We start from the raw sequence: 22290 nt of genomic DNA, 5'->3' as shown, positions 1-22290 counted from the left end.
GGAGACTTGGCACCGCCAGCAGCCCATTTGACACTTGCCCAGATCTTCACACTCATGGCAGGAGGCATGGTCGATGGCCATGACTTCCATCATTTCTTTGGATCACAGACCCCTTAGGGAAGACGATGTTCCTCATATTTCATATTTTACATTTTGTATCTAGGCAATTTTGGTACTCTATTTCATTTCATTTTGTATCTAGGATTTTTGTAGCCATTTTTGGCATCTTAGCGGTATTACGATGAGGCCACCTAGTTGGCGCATCGTTGATGATGTATTTTCCTTTCGGATGATTTTGTGTCCCATAGGCCATGTATGGCCTTCCGTGGACCTTTAATAAAATTTCTTTCTTTCTTTCTCTCTCTCTCTCTCTCTCTCTCTCTCGCTCTCTCTCTTCTCCCTGCTCATCGCTCCTGCTCGCTGCCTGTGGCAGCTCCTCCGCCCGCTGCTGCAGCCCCTCCCCCTCTCTGCTCGTAGACCGGAGGAGCTGCCCTGCTCGCCGCTCCTGCTCCACCCTGCTCGTCGCTCCTACTCGCTGCCTGTGGCAGCCCCTCTGCCCGCTGCTGCAGCCCCTCTGCCTGCTGCTGCAGCTCCACCTCCCCCTCCTCTCCGCCGCCCGCCTGCTGCTCCCCCTCCGCCTGCAGCTCCCTCTCCGCTCACAGCTCCCTCCTTCCCCGTCTAGCCTCGCCGCCCTAGCTCTCTCCCTACCTCCCTTCCCCTACCCCTCTCTAGCCTCTCTCTCTCTCTCTCTCTCTCTCTCTCTGTCTTTCTCTCTCTCTCATCGCGCATTGGCAGCGCTCGCCATCTCCCGCTTTTCAATGTTGCCGGTATCCCGTAATTAAACATGGCCGACACCGTCGAGCATGTTACAGAAGCAGCAAAAGCAGCAACATCAATGGCCGCCACGATCGATATGCTACACTATAGTAGAAGAGGACTTGCATCTTCTTCAAAGGACAGCGTAGTGCCCGCACTTGCCGCACTCCCAGTCGCAGGTACACCGGTTTCAACTCCATTATCTCATCTTCCGCCCATAGCTACTTTGTACCCGCAGTTTTTTTCACCCCTCCCCTCTTAGGTTGCTTCTTCTCCTACCCCTTCTCCACCCTTTTTGCTCTCCCTCTCATAGCCCTCTGTCACCTCTTTGTTGCCTATTTTACCTACTCTGCCAGAGGCTCCCTCCTCCTCATCCTCTCTACAGACTTTACCCATCCCCTCCTCTCCATCCCCGGTACCCGCATTCTCTCCCCCTTTCCAGCCTTCTCCTTTATCCCCACTACCCACCTTACCGGTTTCCCCCCTTTCTCCCTCTCTTTCTCCTTCCATGCCTTGCATTGTTTGTCCTTGCCGCCACATCCTGCCAGAGCTTCAGCACTTTGAGACCCACCTCCGAGCTGCCCTTTAGATGCTTCACAGGAAGGACGAGACCATTGCTCTACTTACAGCTCAGGTTGCATCTCTTGTTGATCGAGTGACACAGCAGGATCGGGAGATCTTGTCTATTAGGACAGATCTTCAGGTCTTACAGGCGACCCATAGGACTCTTGCTGGAGAGATTCATGGACACACAGAGCGAGTGCAGCAGATCGAGACTCGCGTTCAGCACACATAGACACATCTCCCACTACAGCAGTAGCAGCGGTTGAGGAGCGTTTGACCTCCCTTCAGACAGAGGTCCAGAGAGCCACAGAGTGGGTGGATGTCGTCCGCCGTCAACCATCACAGCCTCAGAGATCGACTGTATCAGCTACATTGGCCGAGTCACAGCAGAGGGCCACAAAGGCCCTCAACATTCGCATTCGTGGTATCTTGCCCTCGGCGACAGAGTCCACGATGACATAGGCTGTGACCTTTGTCTCTCAGACATTGGGAGTACAGTTCGCATTCGTGGTATCTTGCCCTCGGCGACAGAGTCCACGATGACATAGGCTGTGACCTTTGTCTCTCAGACATTGGGAGTACAGGATCACGGCATAGTAGGAGCATATAGAGTCGGGAGGGATCGTACTAGAGAGCAGCCCCTCATTATCAGATTCAGAGATGCCCAGGCACGTCTAGCTGCCCTCAGGCCAAGAGGGACACTTAGAGACCACCCACAGATTTCCATGGACGAGGATCTGACTCAGATACAGGTTGAGGAGCGCAAGGTGCTCATGCCTCAGAGAGATGCAGCCCGAGCTCAGGGCAAGTGGGTAGTGATCAGGGATGGCAGACTCATCACAGGTACCTTGAGGCGTGCTCCCACAGTGCTTAGAGATGGCAGACCAGCAAATATAGCCCCACCTCCACCTCCTGCTCCGACCGCTTGACGGGACAGGCCCATGGGACACACCACCCGTTAGATAGTCTACGCATCGCTGTATGGAACTGCAATGGTTCTTTTACAGCACAGCCAGGCAATCTACGGGGGGTATTCTTTGGGAGAGATATCATCTTTTTCACGGAGACACACGAGAGTCCAGAGAGACCTTTGCCACGAGTGACAGGGTATACATGGAGATCTGCTTTCAGGTAGCACACTCGGACATTTGGAGTGAGAGGATCTGGAGGAGTGGCCATTTTGTACAGAGAGCATCTCGATCGGATCATCACAGTGGAGAGAGCGGATTCACATGCCCGATTCTTGTGGGTACGGATCCGCCGCAGAGCCCCTCAGCGAGATCTTTTTATTGCAGTTTGCTACTTCCCCCCGGCGCAGTCGATCTATTCTTCCACTGGACCAGGCCAGTCCATATTTGAGGATCTCTCAGTGGACATTGCAGATTTTTCACATCGCGGAGAAGTCATCCTTTTAGGAGACTTCAACGCGAGGACCTCAGACAGACAGGCCCTCACTTATGACTTCATGGAGGATCCGGTCATACTCCCAGCATTTCACGATGATAGCCTCTGTCGGACTTCATCAGACTGCACAGTACAGCCCACAGATCAGGGACGTCAGTTACTGGAGCTCCTCACCTCGCACGGTATGGTCATTTATAAGGGCTTGTCCAGGTGGCCACAGTCTTCCATGCCTACATTCTCTTCTGCTTCTGGGCGTGGTACTAGCATGATCGACTACATCATAGGTCCCCCGACTCTAGTCCCTTCCATCCATAGCCTTACTGTTAGCCCCTTCATGCCCTCTGCCGACCATGCACTCATCCACTTTACTTTGACTCATGTCTCCCATGACCCCCTCTCCCCTCGTTATCACGACCGCCAACCCTATTATGAGGTTCATTTCGACCACCAGTTCGATGATGTATATAGCCAGAACCTCAGCCGCCTACTCCGTCCTCATCTATTAGATGCTCTACCATCCACGCAGGACCGGTGGGAACTTGTACATACTTCACTCGTTTCTGCCGCTCACATGTCGTTCCCTGCCACATGTCATTCGTCTAGTCCCCCACCGGTTGGTCTTGTTCCTTGCAACGGTTGGTATGACGAGGAGTGTAAGGAACTCCGTAGGAAACTTCACCTTGAGACCAAGGAGAAGTCTCCCCTCCTTGCCGAAACCGAGAGAGACTACAAGCGGTTTATTAGGCGCAAGAAACGCCAATTTCTAGCCCGGAATGAGGAGGAGCTGAGAAGCTTGCTTTTTAGCTGTGACTCCAAGGAATTCTGGAGAAAATTCCTCCGCTTGAAGTCTCAGAGCCCCCTCACAGATCCACGTGTCTGGTCTGCATATACTTCAGCTCTATACGATGTTCCAGATCAGCTAGCCATCGATTTATCCCATACCCCTAGGCCAGCTTCATCTAGTCTCTTCACACCAGAGAGTGTCCGTGCAGCAGTCCACCAATTGAAGAACGGGAGAGCTAAGGATCATGATGGATTGCAAGCGGAGTATGTAATCCATGGGATTGATGCCTTAGATTTTGTTCTTTCCCGTCTCTTCAATGAATCTGTTTGTACAGGCCTACCACAGTCCTGGTTAGGCAATACCATAGTACCTATCCACAAGTCGGGGGACCCTATGGAGCCGTCGAATTACAGGACCATCATGATTGGCCACGTTATGGCCAAGATCTATGCATCAGTTTTGGAAAGCCGTATAAATGACCATGCCGAGACGACAGGACTCAGAGCCAGAGGGCAGGCTGGATTTCGCAGGGATCATTCGACACTTGACCACATCCTCACACTCAGGGCACTGGTAGAGGAGGCGAAGTCACGAAGGCAACAGCTTTATTGTTGCTTCGTGGACTTCATGAAGGCATTTGACACAGTTCCACGATTCAGATTGTTTCAGAGGATTCGTCAGATGGGCTTCAGTGGAGAGATACAGTGGGCTATCATGGCTTTGTATGAGAGGGTCACTGGTCGGGTTCGGACACGTGAGGGGCTCTCAGAGGAGGTATGCAGCACGATTGGGGTGAAGCAGGGTTGCCCGCTCTCTCCTACTCTCTTTGGATTATATATTGATGAGCTAGAGATGTTTGTACAGATGACAGGCGGTGTGGGCTCTACTCTCTCAGGATCCTCCATTCCTATCCTCCTGTATGTGGACGATGTGGTTCTCATTTCCTCTACTGCTCAGGGCCTCCAGGCACATATTGAGGCACTCCACAGGTTTTGCCAGGACAGGGGGTTGACCGTAAACCTTGGCAAGACCAAGGTTATGGTTTTCAACACCTCTGATCGTATTTACAGCACGGATGAGTTTTGCTTCACTTACGACGGACAGCCCATTGAGCTTGTTAGAGAGTACACTTATTTGGAGGCAGTTTTCAGGGGACCGGTCTTCACCATGACATATGCAGCACGAGATAGGATTAGTAAAGGGTATGCTGCGTTGGCTCATCTTGAGCGTCAGTGTTTTTAGTCCCACTTTCAACATCCCGATACGAAATCCTTGCTTTTTGATACATTGGTGAGACCAGCTGCGATGTATGCAGCTCCTTTCTGGGCAGGAGACCTCGGCGCTGCAGATTGGAGACGAGTAGAGAGGTTACAGATCATCATGTTCTCTCGGCTCATTAAGGCCAAGGCTACAGTTCTGCACGAGATCATGCTAGCAGAGTTTGGAGCTACTCCCCTTGCATTGGATGCAGCGTTTCAGTCGGTCATGTATTTGCACAGGGTTAGGGAGTTTGGAGACTCAGCAGCAGGCAGAGCTCGGTTGCCATGGTTAGCACTTGCATCTTCTATGGAGTTGGCACGATCTGGGGCCCGATACTGCTAGTACTTCAGACTCACTAGGTGGCTCACATCTCTTGGACTAGACATGGATAGACTACCTCCCTTCCGATACAGCATGGATGCCCCTCATCTCGAGTTGACTCGCCACGAGCTTAGCCAGGTCACGAGAGCAGACTTGCTGCAGCTTCATACGTATCGCACTTGGATTTATCCCACGCAGCTTCCGACGAAGATGGCCACATATCGTGACCACTTCCTTCGGATCTCAGAGGATGGGTTTGTCATTCCACCAGGCTATATAGGTATCCACATGTCCCACTCACTGAGGATTGCCCTTGGCCAGCTTAGAGTCTCTTCGCATCAGCTCGAGATAGAGGCTGGTAGGATGCAACGCATGGAGGATGGACGGCGACCAGGCCGAGAGACCAGGATCTGCCCTTGTTTTGCACCATGGGAGAGGTGGAGTCAGAGGAGCACTTCATTTGCAGATGCCCGCTATATTATGAGCTCAGAGGTTGATTCCACTGTCTCTTCACGGATGGCTTTGGACCTCTCACGAGTGATGGACTACGAGGATCAGCATTGCCTAGCTCTTTATGTCAGGGAGGCCACTATGCTTCGACGAGACTACCTCAGAGACCATCAGCACAGACCGGAGCGTGATAGAGCCCAGCCTGATAGAGCTCAGGCACATGCTATACCAGAGGACAGAGACCAGGAGGAGCATGAGGAGGTCAGAGCTCACACAGGACACATGCCTCCACCCTGTGGATGTACATATGAGATGGTTTGTAGACGCCGCAGGATCTTGTTACATAGGGGACGTACTCGCCGCTTCATCTCCAGACGATCCAGGATGATGGCAGCTTTTCGAAGGAGACTTACTCATGGAGATCTCGCCCCACCAGCCGCTCACCTCACCTTTGCTCAGATTTGTACTCTCATAGCAGGAGGTAGAGTCGATGGACAGGATTTCCAGTATTATTTTGGTTCTCAGACTCCGTGACACCTGGACTTGTATCTTTGCATTGGCATATTGTACTCATCCCCCCATTTTGCACCCAGGGGCGGTTTTCTTGCATCTAGTTTACTTTGTATTTAGGCTCAGATTTGACATTATGTACTTTCACTTGCATTGTATTGCGTAGCACTTAGATGATATTCGACGATGCCTCTTCTTTGTGGCACGTTGATTTTGTGCTATCTTGTATGCAGAGTTCTTGATGTCCCATGGGCCCATTTTGGCCTTTAGTGGACAATAATACACTTTCTTTCTTTCTTTCTTTCTCTCTCTCTCTCTCTCTCTCTCTCTCTCTCTCTCTCTCTCTCTCATTGTATTAGGGAATGAAATCGATGGAATCATGGGACAGCAGCTGATATCCTAGAAGATACATGCGAAATTAGGGAGATAGTGATGTAGAATTGTATGATAACCATATAGCATGACCCCATAAATTAGCAAAGAAAGGGAAGCTGAAACGCATTTATGTCACTAAATACATTATTACTACTTGTAAATGCTATTGACCTTGCTTGGCTTCAAATTATTTAACAAGGTCTCATTTTCTTGGTCGTTGTTATATGTGATGTAGCTATTTTAGGACGACTTCCAGGGACAACTGTATATAGGAATATTCAACAGTATCCAGAAGCTTACACGTATCAGGGGATTGTCATCCTTCGAATCGATGCCCCTATCTACTTTGCAAATATCAATTTTATCAAAGAAAGGTATTAGGCATTGTAACCTTGTTTTAAGCCTGTTGCATTTGACTTCAGGCTATTTTCTTCTATGCATGGTTAAATTAGCATTTGACATCATCTTGAGATCTATTTGTTCATCTTACAGCTAGCATATGTATGCCATGTATAGTTTAAAGCTCTATGACCATGTTTACCATTTTCCAGACCAGAAATCTTCAGTAATGATTTAATGAACAGCTCGAAGAGATAAGCATGACCACTAATGCCATTTGCTGATTTTTGCTGAAGATGTCTGCAGTCTTGAAAAACCAAAAGGAAAACTCACTAAGGATTGTTCTCATATGGAAACAGCAAGTGTAGCTTAGTGGTTTGGTTAAGGAGCCTTGGCTTGTTTTATAATAAAAATCTGTCACCAGATAATTTGGATGACAAGTACTCTTACATGAAGACTTTGCAAGAAAAGAATCATTTTTCACATGAATCTTTGAAGCTTCTTTCCAAATAGACATAAGTATTTTTTATGGATTAATCAACAAGTTTTAAAAAAAAGCTTAGTCGGAATCAATTTTTGGAAAAGCCTTGAAAGGCCCCTTGCAACCAGAAGTAATTGTCATCAATTAAGGAACCATGCTTTTTCAAATACTTAGTAGGGCGCTGCTGCTGAACCTGCTACCTGCGCTCCCTTGCCCCATTTCTGCCCCTCCCTGCCCCCCCTTCTTGTCAAGCCTATCTGCCCTCCTTCCTAGCCCTATGCCTCCTGCTGTACAGCCTCCACGGCGCCCGTACTGTCTGTACGGATGCTCGTATAGGGTCTTGCAGCCCCGTCCCTCTCTCCCTCCACCCCTGCTTCTGCCCTCGCCACTCAGCTTTCTGCCTCCTTCCATTCTGTCCTCTATTCTGTCCTCCTTCCTAGCCCCTCCACCCTCTTTCCCTTGCCTCCTTTTCCGATCCCTCCCTTGCCAGTTGAGCCCATCCCTATGTGTTTAGTCAGGTGTAATGAAATCGCTTGTGCTAGGGTCATTATTTATGACCCTCACATCTCTGATGATCACATCATGCTTCAGCGACTTGATGGCTCCCTTTCCCTATAAAGGATTGAGGTTAAAGGTCTCAAACATATTTGCATGACGCGTACGGATGGTTTTTCTGTATGGCTTTCCGTACAAGGTTTTTTTTTCTTTTTTTTCTTTTTTTTTTTGGGGGGGGGGGTTGTTGTTGTTGTTTGTTTGTTTGTTTTGTGGGTGTGGTTTGGTTTTTTTATCGTGTGTGTGGGTGGGGGGGGTCGGTTGTTTTGTTTGGGGGAGGGGGGGGTTTTTGATTTTGTGCCTAGCCAAAACCTTGGAAAACGCATTTTTAAGCACTATTCTAATCCATATGCTGCTAATCCATACTCCGTACATTGTTGGCCAACTTTGGCTGTGGTTGGCCTCAAGGATGATCTCAACTTTGAAGGAGGAGGAGGAGGAGGATGGCACTGATGCAGATGAGGATGAGGATGAGGATGAGGATGCAGGATGCAGCTTAAGGCTTGAGCTTCATCGGTTGTGAATCGTGATGCATTTCAATTTTCAGCTTTATTTCTGGGATGTGGCAGCCTTTTCTTCTATGATGTTTTGCCTTTGGATGTTTTGGTGTAGTACCTACTTCCAAGTTTCTACTACCTAACTACCTTTGATCATGATGTTTGGTGTAGTATTGATCTATCATTGACACTATGTATGAGAATCCAGATTCCATATGCCTCTGGTCTCTGGAGGGCCGAGGCTAGACTCTTTCAACTTTCATGAATCATGAGTTTAATATTAATACAAGTTTGAAGTCCGAAGTTTCAATTTGAAAGTTTGTAGCTCTATGTCAATGTAATGTGTACAATGTATATTTTTCTAAATGTTTTTAAGTAAAATTAGGGTCACGTATGTTTCAGCCCTAGGGGTTGAACCATACTCCAATCATACTTACATACTCGTATGACGTATGCGTATGGTAACGTATGGAAAAACTATGGTCTCAAAGGGCCCCATTGATATTCATTTGATTCAAAATCCGAAGCAACTCGTCTTTAGAAAATATGCATGTTCTCACAGCCGATGAAGGGATGAGAATTTGACTGACTGGGTAGCCATTTTCCAATCGAAGGTGGAAGCCTAATTCACACAAAATGAAGATCCATCCATTACTTGAGAAAGAACAAAAGGATGAAGGAGGTAGGGAAAGGGCACTTGAAAAGGAGGGAGGCAGAAAGGAAAGGACGGAAAAAGAATGAGAAGGTAGAAAGGACCCGTGGGGGAGGAAGGAAAGGGGAGGCAACATGGGGGAGGGGGAGGGGAGGTGGAGGGGAGCAGTTTGGAGAGGTGGGGAGGAACAGCGGGGGAGGAGGGAAGGGGAGGTGGAGGGGAAGATAGAGGGGGAGTAGAAACTAGACTTCAGAGACTGCAATAAGTCAGGTGAGTTTATTTCTGGTCATACTTTTTGGTTTGCTGCTCTTGGCACTAGGGGAGTGTCTGAGGGGGGAGGGGTTCCTATCCTTCCAAAGGTGTTACTGGAGGCCAAAGGCCGCTGGTGTGAGAAGCATGAGTGTTGCAATGCTCTAATGCAGTGGATCGTGAGGAGTGCACCATGCAGTGGTGTGCGGGTGTCGTAGGTTGTACTGTAGTGAATCGCGCCGTATGAGTGCACTGTATGAGTGCACTATACTAAATGATAGTCACATGAGAACTCCACAACATGAGCATAAGAAGAGACGGAAGAGATTGTCGTCATACACTAGTGAACAATCCCCATATTGCACAAGAGACAGAAAGAATGAGAAAGTGACCAAGTTGGCCGAAGTACATATCATTGGACCAGCACCCACAGGTCACAAGTTACAAGTCACAAGAACACACAGGTCTATCCCCATAGTGGACAGAGAGGTACACACATGTCTCTCTCCACACTCTCCCCTCGGCGAGCTCGTAGCTCCAATGTCTATGTCTCCTCACACCCTCTCTCTCTCCTCACTCTCGCTCCGCCGATGCCAAACGCCGAATGCTCAATCTTCTATGCTGAATGCTGAATCCCCTCTCCCCCTTCTCCTTCATCCTCATCCCCCTGCCTTGGAGGGTCCCCTCTTCACGAAGAATCTCCCTCCTTTCTCCCGATTGGTCATCCTGCTATCTCCTTAGCTGTTGAGGATAGCCGTTGTGCCGCTGGCTCTCTTGATGGCTCCGACAACTTCCTGACTCCCTGATTCGCTAGCCTCTTCTAGTCAGGGTGGTGTAAATACTCCATGTGCAGGTGAGCTGGATCACGGCACCACTAAACCACTATACACGTCTTCACCATGTGCAATTGTAAATACTCCTGATTGCTCCATGTGTTGAGCTCACTCTCTGTGTGCGCAGCTCTTGATGAAATCGCCTTGGGCATGGTACTCCTGGTTGACCTATGGTTGACATGTGTCGAGGCATGGTCGCCTCGGATATGGTACTCATGGATGAACCCGTGGTTGACACGTGTCACGCATGATTGACATGTGGTCAACGCTTGATGTCATGTGGTTGACATGTGTTAACACATGGTCAACATGTGGGCAACTGGTTGGGGTGTCTCTATTGTGAGAGTTTTCCCTGTCACTATCATTCACCGTCCCGGTGAATAGAAATGGAGAAGAGAACCAGTGAAAAGGAAAAAGAAATTACAAACCATTTATATGGCCATACAGTAGTACAGACCATGTGTCTAGCCGTGCAAGTAATACCAACACTTGTATAACAATGATACTGTGAAAATACAATGCCGCTTGCTTGAGGTACATCATGGAAAATTGAACAAAACAGAGTACATCATGAGAAGATGACACCGTGATATTTACAATGATAGCCAATCTACTTGTCAAAAATCTATCAGTGCTAGAAACCAAAAAAACATATGTATCCATAGATTACTGAGGGGGGTCATCAGTAGCTTTCTCCTCTGCCATAGTTGCATTTATCTCAGCTTTGTCGTTTTCCTCCTTGGCCTCCATTGTATCCATCACGTTTCTTATATTGGTGGTATCGCCGGTAGTAATGATCATGTTGCAATTGCAAAGTGGAATGGGAAGTCTGTAGGGTGGTCAGCTATGTCCGAAGCTCTGTAAACTCCTCATCCATGGCTGAAAGCTTCGATTCCAATTCAGCGACCCGAGAATCTGATTTTTCTTTGGTAGTCAGTGATGAAGACAACGAGTCCTGCAACTGAGTGAGCTCCTACTGAAATTCGGTTACCTCTCTTGCATGCTGCCTGCGCAAAGTTACCAGATTTATTGCATGTTGGCTGCGCACAATTGCCATATCTGCTTCCCATTCCTGCTTGTGGATGAGGTGGCGATCTTCAAGGGCAGCCCGCTGAATGTTCCAAGCGATGTCGCGCTCATGGATGGCTGATTTCTTCTGTTTTTTCCAGCTCTCCTCATGCTATAGAATATCACCTCTGAGGCACGCTGCTGGGCTGCTTGAGCTCACTTTCCTCCTCTCTATTCCCCACTCTTCACCCCTACCTAGCCTTTCTCCCAACACTTGTGCTCCCTCTCCACTGTTGCTGCGAGAGCAGTTTATGAGTATAACCTGTTAAATTAAAGATTGCTGCCCCCAGTTGTGTGAAGGTATCATCCATGATACGGCTGTGCGAGATGTAGGGACCTCTTCATCCAGGCGTATCTATCGTTATAATTCAGCCTGTCAGCCATATTGATCATGTCCCCCAACTCTTCGAACATGGTAGGCACAACCCGCTCTTCCATCGAAGACAGGCTTTCTGTAGGTGCCAAATGATCTAAGTCCACAAAACATGTTGGGGCCCTGGAGATCTTTCGGTTCTCTGCAAGGCATTCCTGAAAAGGAATGGTGAAGACCTGATCCACATCCTCTTTCACGCATATCGGGGAGTGTTTCCTGTGTAGAATAGGTAGTAATTTTCTGTAACCTCCATTCTACTGCTCCACACAAGAAACATTTGAGAGCGATGAGCCCGCGAGATCCTCAGTGAGTGGGGTAAGTAAATCTGCGTGTATCCTAGTGGGTCAATGAAACCCTCCGCTGTGATATGTAACAAGTCATCTCTGTAGAAGCTAAGATTCACTGGAAGATCACTCGGTCCCAACCCGGTCCGGAATGCGTGTAGCTGTAATAGATCCTCACGGATAACTTAGTTGACCTCGTGTGATAGGAGGGGAGAAAATGGAGCATCCATGCTGTACTGGAAGGGAGGTAGTATGTCCATGTGGAGCCCCATCCCTCAAACCATCTCTGTGCATCCATACCAGCACCTTTGGTCCCCTCCTGCTGCAAGTGCCATAGAAGAGGACAGTGCTAGCCATGGTAGCCGGCTATGTCCAGAGGTGTAATCCCCATACTCCCTGACTCGGTACAGATACGTGATGACTTGAAATGCAGCATCCAGCTATAATGGGGGTGACCCAAACTCGGCTCGAATGATGTGAGGAACGGATGGCTTACCACGGATCATCCGAGATAACATGAGAACCTGTAGCCGCTCCACACTGGCCCACTCTGTATCCGACAACTCTAGCCCCCAACATGGGCTGCCGTACATCCCCGTTGAGCGGACCAAGGAGTCAAAAAGCAACCCTTTGGTCCGTGGATCCTGAAAGTGAGAGTGGAAGCACTGCCTCTCTAGTCTAGCCAATGAAGCATATCCTCTACTCAGGCGTGCATGCATCACGGGTCTCATAGTGAAGATAGGTCCGGAAAAGACGACCCCAAGATAAGTGTATGATGAAACTACCTCAAGAGGGAATCCATCAAATGTGAAATGCTCCTCGCGCATGACAGATCGAGATGTATTGAAGATCATAACCTTGGTTTTACCCAAGTTGACCTTCAAATCATGAGACTCACAAAAGGACTGTAGTGTGTCAAGGTGTCACTAGAGCCCCTTCGCTGAGAAAGACAAGAGAGCCACGTCATCTGCGTAAAGTAATATCCGGATTAGCGTGCCTGCGAGAGAGCAACCTACCCCTCCCTGTGCCTGCATCATTGTCTTGAGCTCGTCGATGTAGAGGCCAAATAAGGTAGGTGATAATGGGCACCCTTGTTTGACCCCAATAGTGCTCATGATCTCGTCTGTCCATCCAAATCCTGTCCAGACTCTGCCTGAAACTCGCTCATAAAGTGCCATGACAACCCAAATGATCCCTTGGTCATAACCCAAATTCTGTAGGCGTCGTATGAGGCGGGCTCTCGAAACGGTGTCAAATGCCTTGTAGAAATCCACAAAGCAACAATAAACCCTCTACTTCCGTTCCCTTGCCTCCTCGATGATACATCTGAGCGTGAGAATATGGTCCATGGTTCCATGATCCCGCCTGAAACCGACCTGTCCCGCTGTTTAAGTCCTCGACACTATGCAAATCTACTGACCTCAGAATCAAGTACTGATGCATAAATCTTGGACATGACATGCCCAATCATAATGGTCCTGTAGTTCTCCGGGTTCATGGGATCCCCTGCCTTGTGGATGGGTGAGATAGTGTTGATGGTCCAGGTGCATGGAAACCCCAAGCAAACAGCTTCATTAAATAGCTTGGCTAAGATCAGGACTGGGAGGTTAATCCCATATGCAATGAACTTAGTGCATAGTCCCTCATGATCCTTCGCTCGGCCATTATGAAGTTTCATTACGGCATCCTTTCCCCCCCCCCCAGTGAAGAGGGTGCAAGATGTGGGGTGTGGCATATGTGATAGGTTAGGGGCTGGCTGATTTGGGATATCATAGAGCGTGCGTGCATAATTAGACCAAACCTGAGTGTCAATGAGTGGTGAGGGGGACCATCCCTCTAGAAATCTCCGCCAAAAGTCCTTAGAGTTGTTACTGAATAGAATGTTCAGTAGCTCCTCCTCGTTCCAGCACACAAAGTCAAGTTTCTTTCTGCATATCAGACAATGGTACTTGCATAGCATCTCTGGTTTGCTTGAAAGGCTGTTTTTTGTTTCGAATCGGAGCTGACAGTGTAAAGCCTTACACTCATCATCGTACCAGCTATTACAGGGTACGGTCCCAGGTGGTGGTGGGCGGGTGGAGCAAGTGGTGTGGGGAAAGGCATGAAGAGCAGCCTCGTAGTGAGCGTGACTAGGGCAACACGATCCTCTAATAGGGGTATAAAGTCAATGTATGCGAGAAGTATGTATAGACGGCCAGAGTAAGTAGGTGAGTGATCACGATCAAAGTGTATATCATGGTAGGTGGAGTAAGAACTCGACGGGGTAGAAAGTGCTGTGCGGAGGGGAGGCAGAGCGGAGAGGCTGAGTAGAGAGAGAGAGAGAGAGAGAGAGAGAGAGAGAGAGAGCATGAAATATAAAGAACACTTTTATTGAAAAGCTTCAAGCTAAAAGCACTAAACTCACATACTAACACATGCACATTCCTATGGGGCTTATTGCATTTGTTTACAAAATTCCTATCACACTAGCCACAAAGGCTCATCACAAGGAAATACTATTGCTCCAAACACTTGGAGCAGAAATCATGAACCACACGAACACATTGCTCTCAAGCAGGTCGACTATATGTAGAGGTCACAGGGGAGAACCATATTAGGCATTGAGAGCCAAAGAGTTGCGCCAACAGTCATAGCCTATCCTATGACAAGGTGTTCCTTCCCATGGAGATCAAGAGCTTCAACTCTCATGGGAGAGTCAAGCTCATGGCTTGTTAACCGTCAAAGTACTTCTCCAAGGTGGTAGAAGTCTCTTCATAGGAGCCATGTAATAATTTTGCATGAGATTGTTGCCACATAGCACTTGTATTTCACCCCTCCATTATCCTTCGTATTACTAATCACCCCTGGAGGGTCACAACCCTACCAAATGCTCACACAAGGAGTGCCATCTAGATGCTTATTGAGGATCATAACAGAGATGTCTTATCCCTTTCTCGCTTAATCTACGACAAGGCTGCCCTCTTGCTTCTTTCCTATATCTCTTTGTGGCCGAGGGTCTACGTTATATTTCTCCCTCTCCAAGTGGCAGGTCTCGCTCCACTAAGAGGAGACAATGACCGAACTCACCACCTCCATGTCCAATAAAGATACATAGCTTGGATTTTGCCTCAAGCTTTGTTCTTAATTCTTTATCAACATGGACAAATGCTTCACAACCAAAACCTTCAGAAAAGATTAGTAACCTTTTTTACCTGTCCATGCCTCTTTTAGAATGCCACCATCTAAGGAACTTGAAGGCAATCTGTGTATCAAGTAAACATCTATATTCACTGCTTCAGGCCAAAGCTGTAAGGGCAGCCCTGCGTGTCATCTCATGCTCCTTGCACACTCCATGAATGTTCTGTTCATCCTCTCTCACACAGGATTTTCTTGTGGCATTCTTGGAGTTGTCTTCTCTACTTTTTTCCTACCTCATTCTCAGCCAAAGCAATCAGATTTTCATGAGTGAAAACATCTAATTTTCTTGAGTGGAGCTACTGAACTTGGAGTTTGCTCTCATGCTATCAATAGCACTCTGGTATCTTTTTACATTTAATCTACCTACCCATGAGACGATGGAGGCTTTGTCCTCCATTTTGAAGTGTTGAATGCATCTTTTGTAAGTTCTAACTAAGAAATGTTGAATGCATCTTCTATAAGTCCTAACTGGGATGTGCTGCTGCAGTGTTGTATCGTTCTCAACAGGCACAAACGACCACAAGACACATGACTCACTCACATAACTCAAGTAGTACAGAAAACATTATGCACCCATTGCTCACTCACACAAAGCTGAGAGAGTAGAAGCAAAAGTACAATGTAGCAAAGACATAGCAAGCTGTAAAGCACCCACATGCTACACACCTAGTTGCTCCCAACCTTTGGATCAGATTGTCCTTGAATCATAGATCCACCCATATCCTAGGTTTAACCCTAGATGTTCCAATCATAGTTAAGCTGTGGTGGTCAATTTTGTTAGGATGTAATATTTGCAACTTGAAAAATCAAGACAATTCATATACATATACTTATTATTGTATTTCTAAAGACGAGTAAACCTCATAGTCCCTATCTTTAATCATTGCATAAATTACAGCCACAATTACAATAATATTGGGTAATTGACTGAATATCTCAAGTAGTTATCTAACAATACCACAACATAGGGTCATAGGCATTGGATTGACTTCCCAACAATAGGTCATGATACCTCGAACCACTCCCCAAGCTGAAGGTCAGGACCATCACCTCAGCCTAGTCCTCAGTTTGTAAGTGTCACGGGGACGTGAATGTATGAACCGTGACTAACTTTGGCTTAGGGGACTAGCCCAGGGGAAGCGACACTTCCCAGAAGTCCCTAGCTGCACACACTAGGCCTACATGCTGGGGCAAGGCAAGGTTTAGAGGAGTCATAAAGTTGGGGGCCCTAGGAAACCAATGTTTCATTGGTTAGAAGGGTTAGGATTTAAGTGTGAGGGGCAAACCAATGTTCCATTGGTTTTGTGGGGCTAGAGCTTTAATGAAGGAGCCACGTGGCAGCCCCTCATGCACACCTACCCCCTTCCTCTCCCTCTAAGGCTAAGGTATGGATTTCTTTGACGTTAATCTTATTGTTCATTTCACGCATCCCGAGGCAAGGCTGCCAAGCTTGCTCCATAGGTTCCATATGGACTGTATGGAGCCTTTAAGGTGGTTGTACGGGAGCAGTTTGTGCAGATTTTCCTAGTTTTCTCGAAGGCAGACTGTAGGGATGATTTTCCTGCTGGTACGGGTGATTTTGCTGGCTGTACGGCTGTTTCCTTCTGCTGGCACGCATCTCGAGATACCTTCAACGCTGTTGTGCACCCCCTTTTTCCTGCTGTACAGCCTGCTCAGCTCCTTTCTCCTGCCCGTGATCCTCCTGCTCTCTTTCTATTGCTGATTCCAGCCCGCTATCTCTCTTCGTTCCCCTCTCCAAGCTGCCATTTCCTCCTGCTAGCCTCCACATTGGATCTGCTGCCTGTGGAGGTGTTCTGAATTGGATTGGAGTTCCTTGGAGCCGGTCTGGAGCTGGATTGAAGTCGTTTGAAGCTGGTTTGAGTTCTCTTGTCAATAACCTTTCACGTTGATTGCATTTGGTGATTTTGGAAGCTTGTTATTGCTCCATTTGTTGTTGGAAGCCCCTCTTGGCCATTCAGGCCATGATTGGGCACCCAGTCACAGAGGGTATAATCAAAGGGGCAGTGTGTGGATTTTCTTCCTGTATTGTGGTCACTTGTTCAGTCTGAGATGTGTGTTGAAGCTTGGTCACCTTGAGAGGCTTGTTAGTGGGTTGGGGGATTGCCAGTCCCGGTTGAGCAAGTTGGATGCTTTGTGGTATGCTTGGACACCTTTACAGTTGGTCATGGACAATAGTGAATGCCTTAGCCTTGCCTTGGCACTTGGGTACTAGTGTGTGCACTAGGATGGAATGCAGGTTGTAGCCAAAGTTTGTCTTTGACAGTGGAATTGCCCGTGGGGCAGAGCACAAGGGTGAGCCCTTGTTGTATGTACCAATTTCATACCTAAAGAAAGAAATAAAATACCAGTGTTTGGGGCCAGTGTGATGTCTTGTACTTGGTTTCATTGAGTAGGGGCACTCTAGCCTCCATCCAGTTATTTCTCAAATTGTTTCTAAGTGGTATTGTTTAAAGTTAAAGTGGTTGGAAATGATGCAATGTGGCTGCGAGTAATGAATATGCAATGCAAGTTATGGTCTACTGCCCTTTAGGAAACTAAAGGCCGGTTATAGTAAGCTTTGGTGTCCCATACCACCAAGACACACCCCTGAGGATGTTCCCAACCTAGCCCAGCTCTCTGGACCTCACAGAGAATTCCAAGCTAATTGTTATCGAACCAAAAAATGAACGAGCATGGACTTGCTTATACAAGCCCAACCCTTTTGGCTATAATTAGCCTAACCCTAATTAAAGTTTGAACCCTCATACAAGGCCCACTAAAACGATCCTTAGTTCATTAGGGTTGAATCCCCTAACAAATAGCCTTAATCCCTACCAAACACACGTTTCAATACTTAGAAACGTGAAACGTGAAATGTTTCAAAACGTTTCAACCAAATTTTCTTGCATATTTGCAGTCACTACAGCAGGGCGCCTCATCCTGGTGCAAAAGCCCCTTCAAAATCAGCTCCCATCCTCAAAACCACTGCTGGTATTGCCAAAACCACCTCTGTTTCTAGGGTTCTAGCCATCTTTTTTGACGTTTTCTGCTTCACAACTGGTCGCCCTACTGAGGAGAATCTTATCCAATACTCACAGCCATTTCCAGGTTCATCTCGTGCTGAAATCTGCAAAAAACTGTCAAAACTGTGATTTTTGACCTAAAAATCGACTTTTGCAATTTCAGCCCAGATTTTCAGCATTTTTTGGAGATCTTGGCATATTTAGCCTCTGATACACCAGGGCTTACAGTTATGCATGTTTCTGAGAAAATATCAGAAACCCTAATTCTGAGAACCCCTAATTTTAAAAATTAGGGCTTTTATGATTCTTTGATTCCTACAGTTGTATTACAGCCTCCTCTATGTAAAACTCTTGAGGCTTGCCAAGAAATTTTGTAAAATGGTCACTATTTTGTAACATTTGTTCGGGGACATTGTAAAATCAAGTGAAGTTACTTGACATTTGTAACTCCTTCTGGCACATTGAGAGTCATCATGTGATTTCCCCTTGTAGCTGCCCCATGGACTTCACCGACATCTTTATTGGGGCATTCTTGCTTAGTGCTTCATCAACATCTTCATCGACAACAGGAATGGGTACTCATATGTGCCTGCAGCTGCTTGGAGGACATCTCTTACTCAAAGAGATCAATGTTTATTATATATGCTTGATGAATGGGTCCTTTACCTGGGTTGTCTCCCAAAATGAATGTAAATGCAGTGTGTTATTGAGTCCTACTGAGTCAATAAAGGTCCTCTGCCTTAGATTGTCCTCCTAAAATGATGTATTTCTTTTATGGTGTGTGACTCCATGTTTCTAGTTAGTCCGTGGAGTCAAGAGGGGGATGTATTGTGGAAGCCATGTGTATTGGCATTGATAGGGTCTAGTTATCAGGCCAGGCATATGAGTTCCAGAATGTTGGTGCATTGGTCTTCTAGACCTCTGAGTTATTCATGTATCCATGTGCTGAGACATGAGCCTGTGAGTCATGTTTGGGAGTGCTCAGTCCGATCTCTGAACCATGCTTAGACTTCAGCCTCTGAGTTGGCATGGAAGCCATGTCTAGTTGAGACATTGCACAGTTTAGTAGTCCTATCACTATCATGTTATGTCCTTGGTTCCATTCCAGTAGTCTCTCACCTTGCCTTCATGGGAGGATGTTAGAATATGAAGCCAAGTTGAGTCAGTTTGGTGTGTTCTAGTGTGAGTTCTAGTCTAGTGTGTCCTATGGATGCCACATGTCACATTGGGAGTTATCCCATATGCATTGGTGTTCATATGTGTGTGTGTGCTCTATATAAGAGCCGTACTTGTCTAGTGTCAAATCAATCAAGTATCAAGGTACAAGCTCTTTGGTCTACATGTGAGTACTCTCATTTTTGTTCATTGCTCTAGTCATTTCATTTCCATTTCATTATGTCTCCTTTTGAGTATCACTTCCTTTCTCCCTAGCCCACCCTCTCTCTCTCCCTCTCTCCACCATGTTCCTTCAGGATCTCTCTTTCGGGGCCTGTTTTTGAGAGACATGACTCCTTTTTAGCTCTTTCGGTTTGATAACATTTGGTCAAGTCATGTTCTTTGGATCACATTTCTGTCTCTTTGTACAGACTTGCGCATACCTCCGTGAATACTTCATGGGATATTTTGGCAAGCATATCAATGGTATATCTGGAGATCCAAATGCATAGAGGTTTTGGATGGTTCCCAAGTCCTCCTTGCACACACACATTGGCTAGTATATGGACAGATATGGTACACACCGTGATGGCCATTTGGGGCAGCATGTATAGTCTTCACGGGCAACCTCTACCAAGAGGAATGTCTTCTTCAGGGAGTGGAGCGGCTCCCCATTCTTCTCGGCCACAGGGTTGAGGTGGCACTTTCAGCGTCAACTTTGGATATTTTTCTAACTCTCTTACAAGAGCTTGATGTTACTCTAGTAGGGTGGTTGTTTTCTTATGCCTCGCATGATGTACTTATTCCTAGAGTGTAGCTCTCGCAATTTTCATTCATACTTAATAGAATTCTTCTCTTTGAAAGGAAAACAAAAAAGAAAATTGCAACTATCAAAAGGATTTTTTGATAAATAACTATGGGCTGAGATTCAGTAGGTTATGGCTGAGATTTGGCAGCAGCCAGAGGCAGCACCTTGCGAGGGTTGAGCTTTATGGGTGGCAGATGCGATTCATAGGAGTGCAGTCTCACACCCTTAGATGGAGGAGGACTCTTCATGAGCGCGAGCGTGCACTGCAATGAGACCTTGCCTCCATAGAGAGGCTCATGGAGCAGGATCCAGGATCCCTGTGGCTTAGTGACAGATATGACAACACGTGCCTTGAGCTCGAGGGCACGGACCAGATTGATGAGGTCTCCCCAGCTTATCGGATGCAGGGTCAGAGCATTCAGAGGACAGAGCTCCACGAGGCAGTTCCTCTTGTTAGCCCAGATCCTCATTCTCCTCCCGAGGAGGTAGTAGCCAGTGTCACAGCGTGGAACCTTTGGGTTGCTCGTTGTAGTCTAGTGATAGCTAAGCATCCGGTTCCACCCTCGGCTACCTTGGTCGCTATTTGGCAGGATATCATACGTGGGACCCCGTGCTCTAGGGCGACTGTTGTGAGGCTCGCACGTTTCTGCAGCAAGGCTTGGCCGGCAGGAGTTCTCTACACATTCACTCCGTGAGGGATTCGTTGGTTGTATAGTCCCCCTACTTGGCTGTTAGCTTTTGTACCAGAGATTCCCTAGGCAGCGTGAGGGATTTGCTGGTTGTATAGTCCCCCTACTTGGCTGTTAGCTTTTGTACAGAGATTCCCTAGGCAGTGAGTTGGGTTTCTTCTTTCAGCCTTTATCTGGTGTTTTTGCATACTTAGCACCTTCAGTGCTGTTGTTTTGTATGAGGTTTTTTCAAGCATTAATAGAAGGTTCCATTCTTTGCCAAAAAAAAAAAAAAACTATGGACTGATTAGCAAGGGAGATGAATTTAGCGTCTAGATAGGACAGCTATTGGATTACCATTATTAAATACATGTGTATTCTTCTAGCATACACCTAGATGTGAATGGAATGTTTTTGATTATGTACCCATGATGATCCGGTTGAGCTCACCCAACTTTTGATCTCTTTGGCAACCAACTGGCCCTTACTAGCTATCAATGCACTCCATACCATGGTTCTTTAATATGGGCTCCTCCTGATGGAAGAAGAATAGCATACAGATTATGTTGTGGTTGATAAGATGTAATGAGGGCCTCTTTTCACCCACCTGATTTCATTGGCATGGATTGTCATATTGGAACAAAGAGCTTGTCTTTAATGGAGTTTGGGATCGTTTTTAATGTTACATAACATATAAAGGACGTGAAATGCAGGCCTTATTCATGACACACAAACAGGCTCCATGCATGGTACAAGAATTTTTTTTATTATCTTCTCTTTTTGGAAGGCTTCGCATTGGGCTATGCAGAGCGGCCAGCCCCTTGCCATTATTTTCCAGGACTTGGAGAAAGATAACGACAAAGTACATTGGGGAGTTTTGGAGGGTACCCTTCTTCGCTTTGGATTTTCAGAAGCTTGGAGCAAAGGGGTGTCCTCGTCATATAGATTAGCCCACAGGCAGGTTCTTATCAGAAGAGAAAGGAGAGAGAGGCTTCAAATTTCTTGACCAGTTCGCCAGGGATGCCCTCTTGCCCCTTTCTTGTATTATTTGCGGCTGAAGCAATGAACATATTTCTGAGAGCTTAGGTAGACATTATTGGGATGAGACTTTCCCCGAGATAGAATGACGAGTTCCTGGATAGTGAGTTGGTTGATGATCTTATTGTTTTTTGTGGTTGCCACTCCACAGAATTTCACCTCTTTCCATAGCAGCCTTGGATTTATTTAGCTCCGCAGCAGCAGGTGCACATATCAATTGGAATAAATTGGCTTTTAATGAGTGACCAAGACACTCGTGCATGGGGGCTGATTTTGGCTTTACTTTGATTTAGAGGTGTGTTTTTTGCCAGATACTCGGGCTGCCAGGCCAATATGGGCATCTCTCCTTCGCATCGATTTGCCACTGTGTTGGAGAGTATTTGTTTTTTAGTTCCATCAAACTTGACCTTGGTTATAGGGTGGTGGTGGTCAACCAAATATTGCTGGTCATGACATGGTGGGTTGGTTCTTATTGGTGCCATTCTAGGGATTGTATCACTCAAATCAAAAGGACGCTAAGGAAGTTTCTTTGGAGTGGACTGGATGGTTCGGGAGACACTAGAGCCAAGGTGTCTTGGGAGACTTTGATCCTACCCACAAGAGAATAGA

At 47.0% G+C, this 22290-nt stretch overlaps 1 protein-coding gene across 2 annotated transcripts in view; it reads left to right on the top strand.

Moving 5' to 3' along the window:
- The window catches only part of LOC147893901 (sulfate transporter 4.1, chloroplastic-like), a 253154-nt gene that overhangs the window by 217980 nt on the left and 12884 nt on the right, over positions 1-22290 (top strand). For both annotated transcript variants that reach the window (XR_015542224.1, XM_087385809.1), the window contains exon 14: positions 6720-6858. Coding sequence is in view for 1 of the 2 variants with exons in the window: in XM_087385809.1 (XP_087241935.1) it covers positions 6720-6858 (139 nt within the window). In the remaining variant the exon portion in view is untranslated. The remainder of the gene's footprint in view (positions 1-6719; positions 6859-22290) is intronic.

This window comes from Dipteris shenzhenensis, chromosome 15 (genome assembly GCF_047967505.1).
Source record: "Dipteris shenzhenensis isolate YYH24624 ecotype China chromosome 15, Dip_SZ_1.0, whole genome shotgun sequence".
Lineage (NCBI taxonomy): Eukaryota > Viridiplantae > Streptophyta > Polypodiopsida > Gleicheniales > Dipteridaceae > Dipteris > Dipteris shenzhenensis.
The sequence above is the reverse complement of the archived record's forward strand: the minus strand, read 5'-3'. Positions and strand labels throughout refer to the sequence as shown.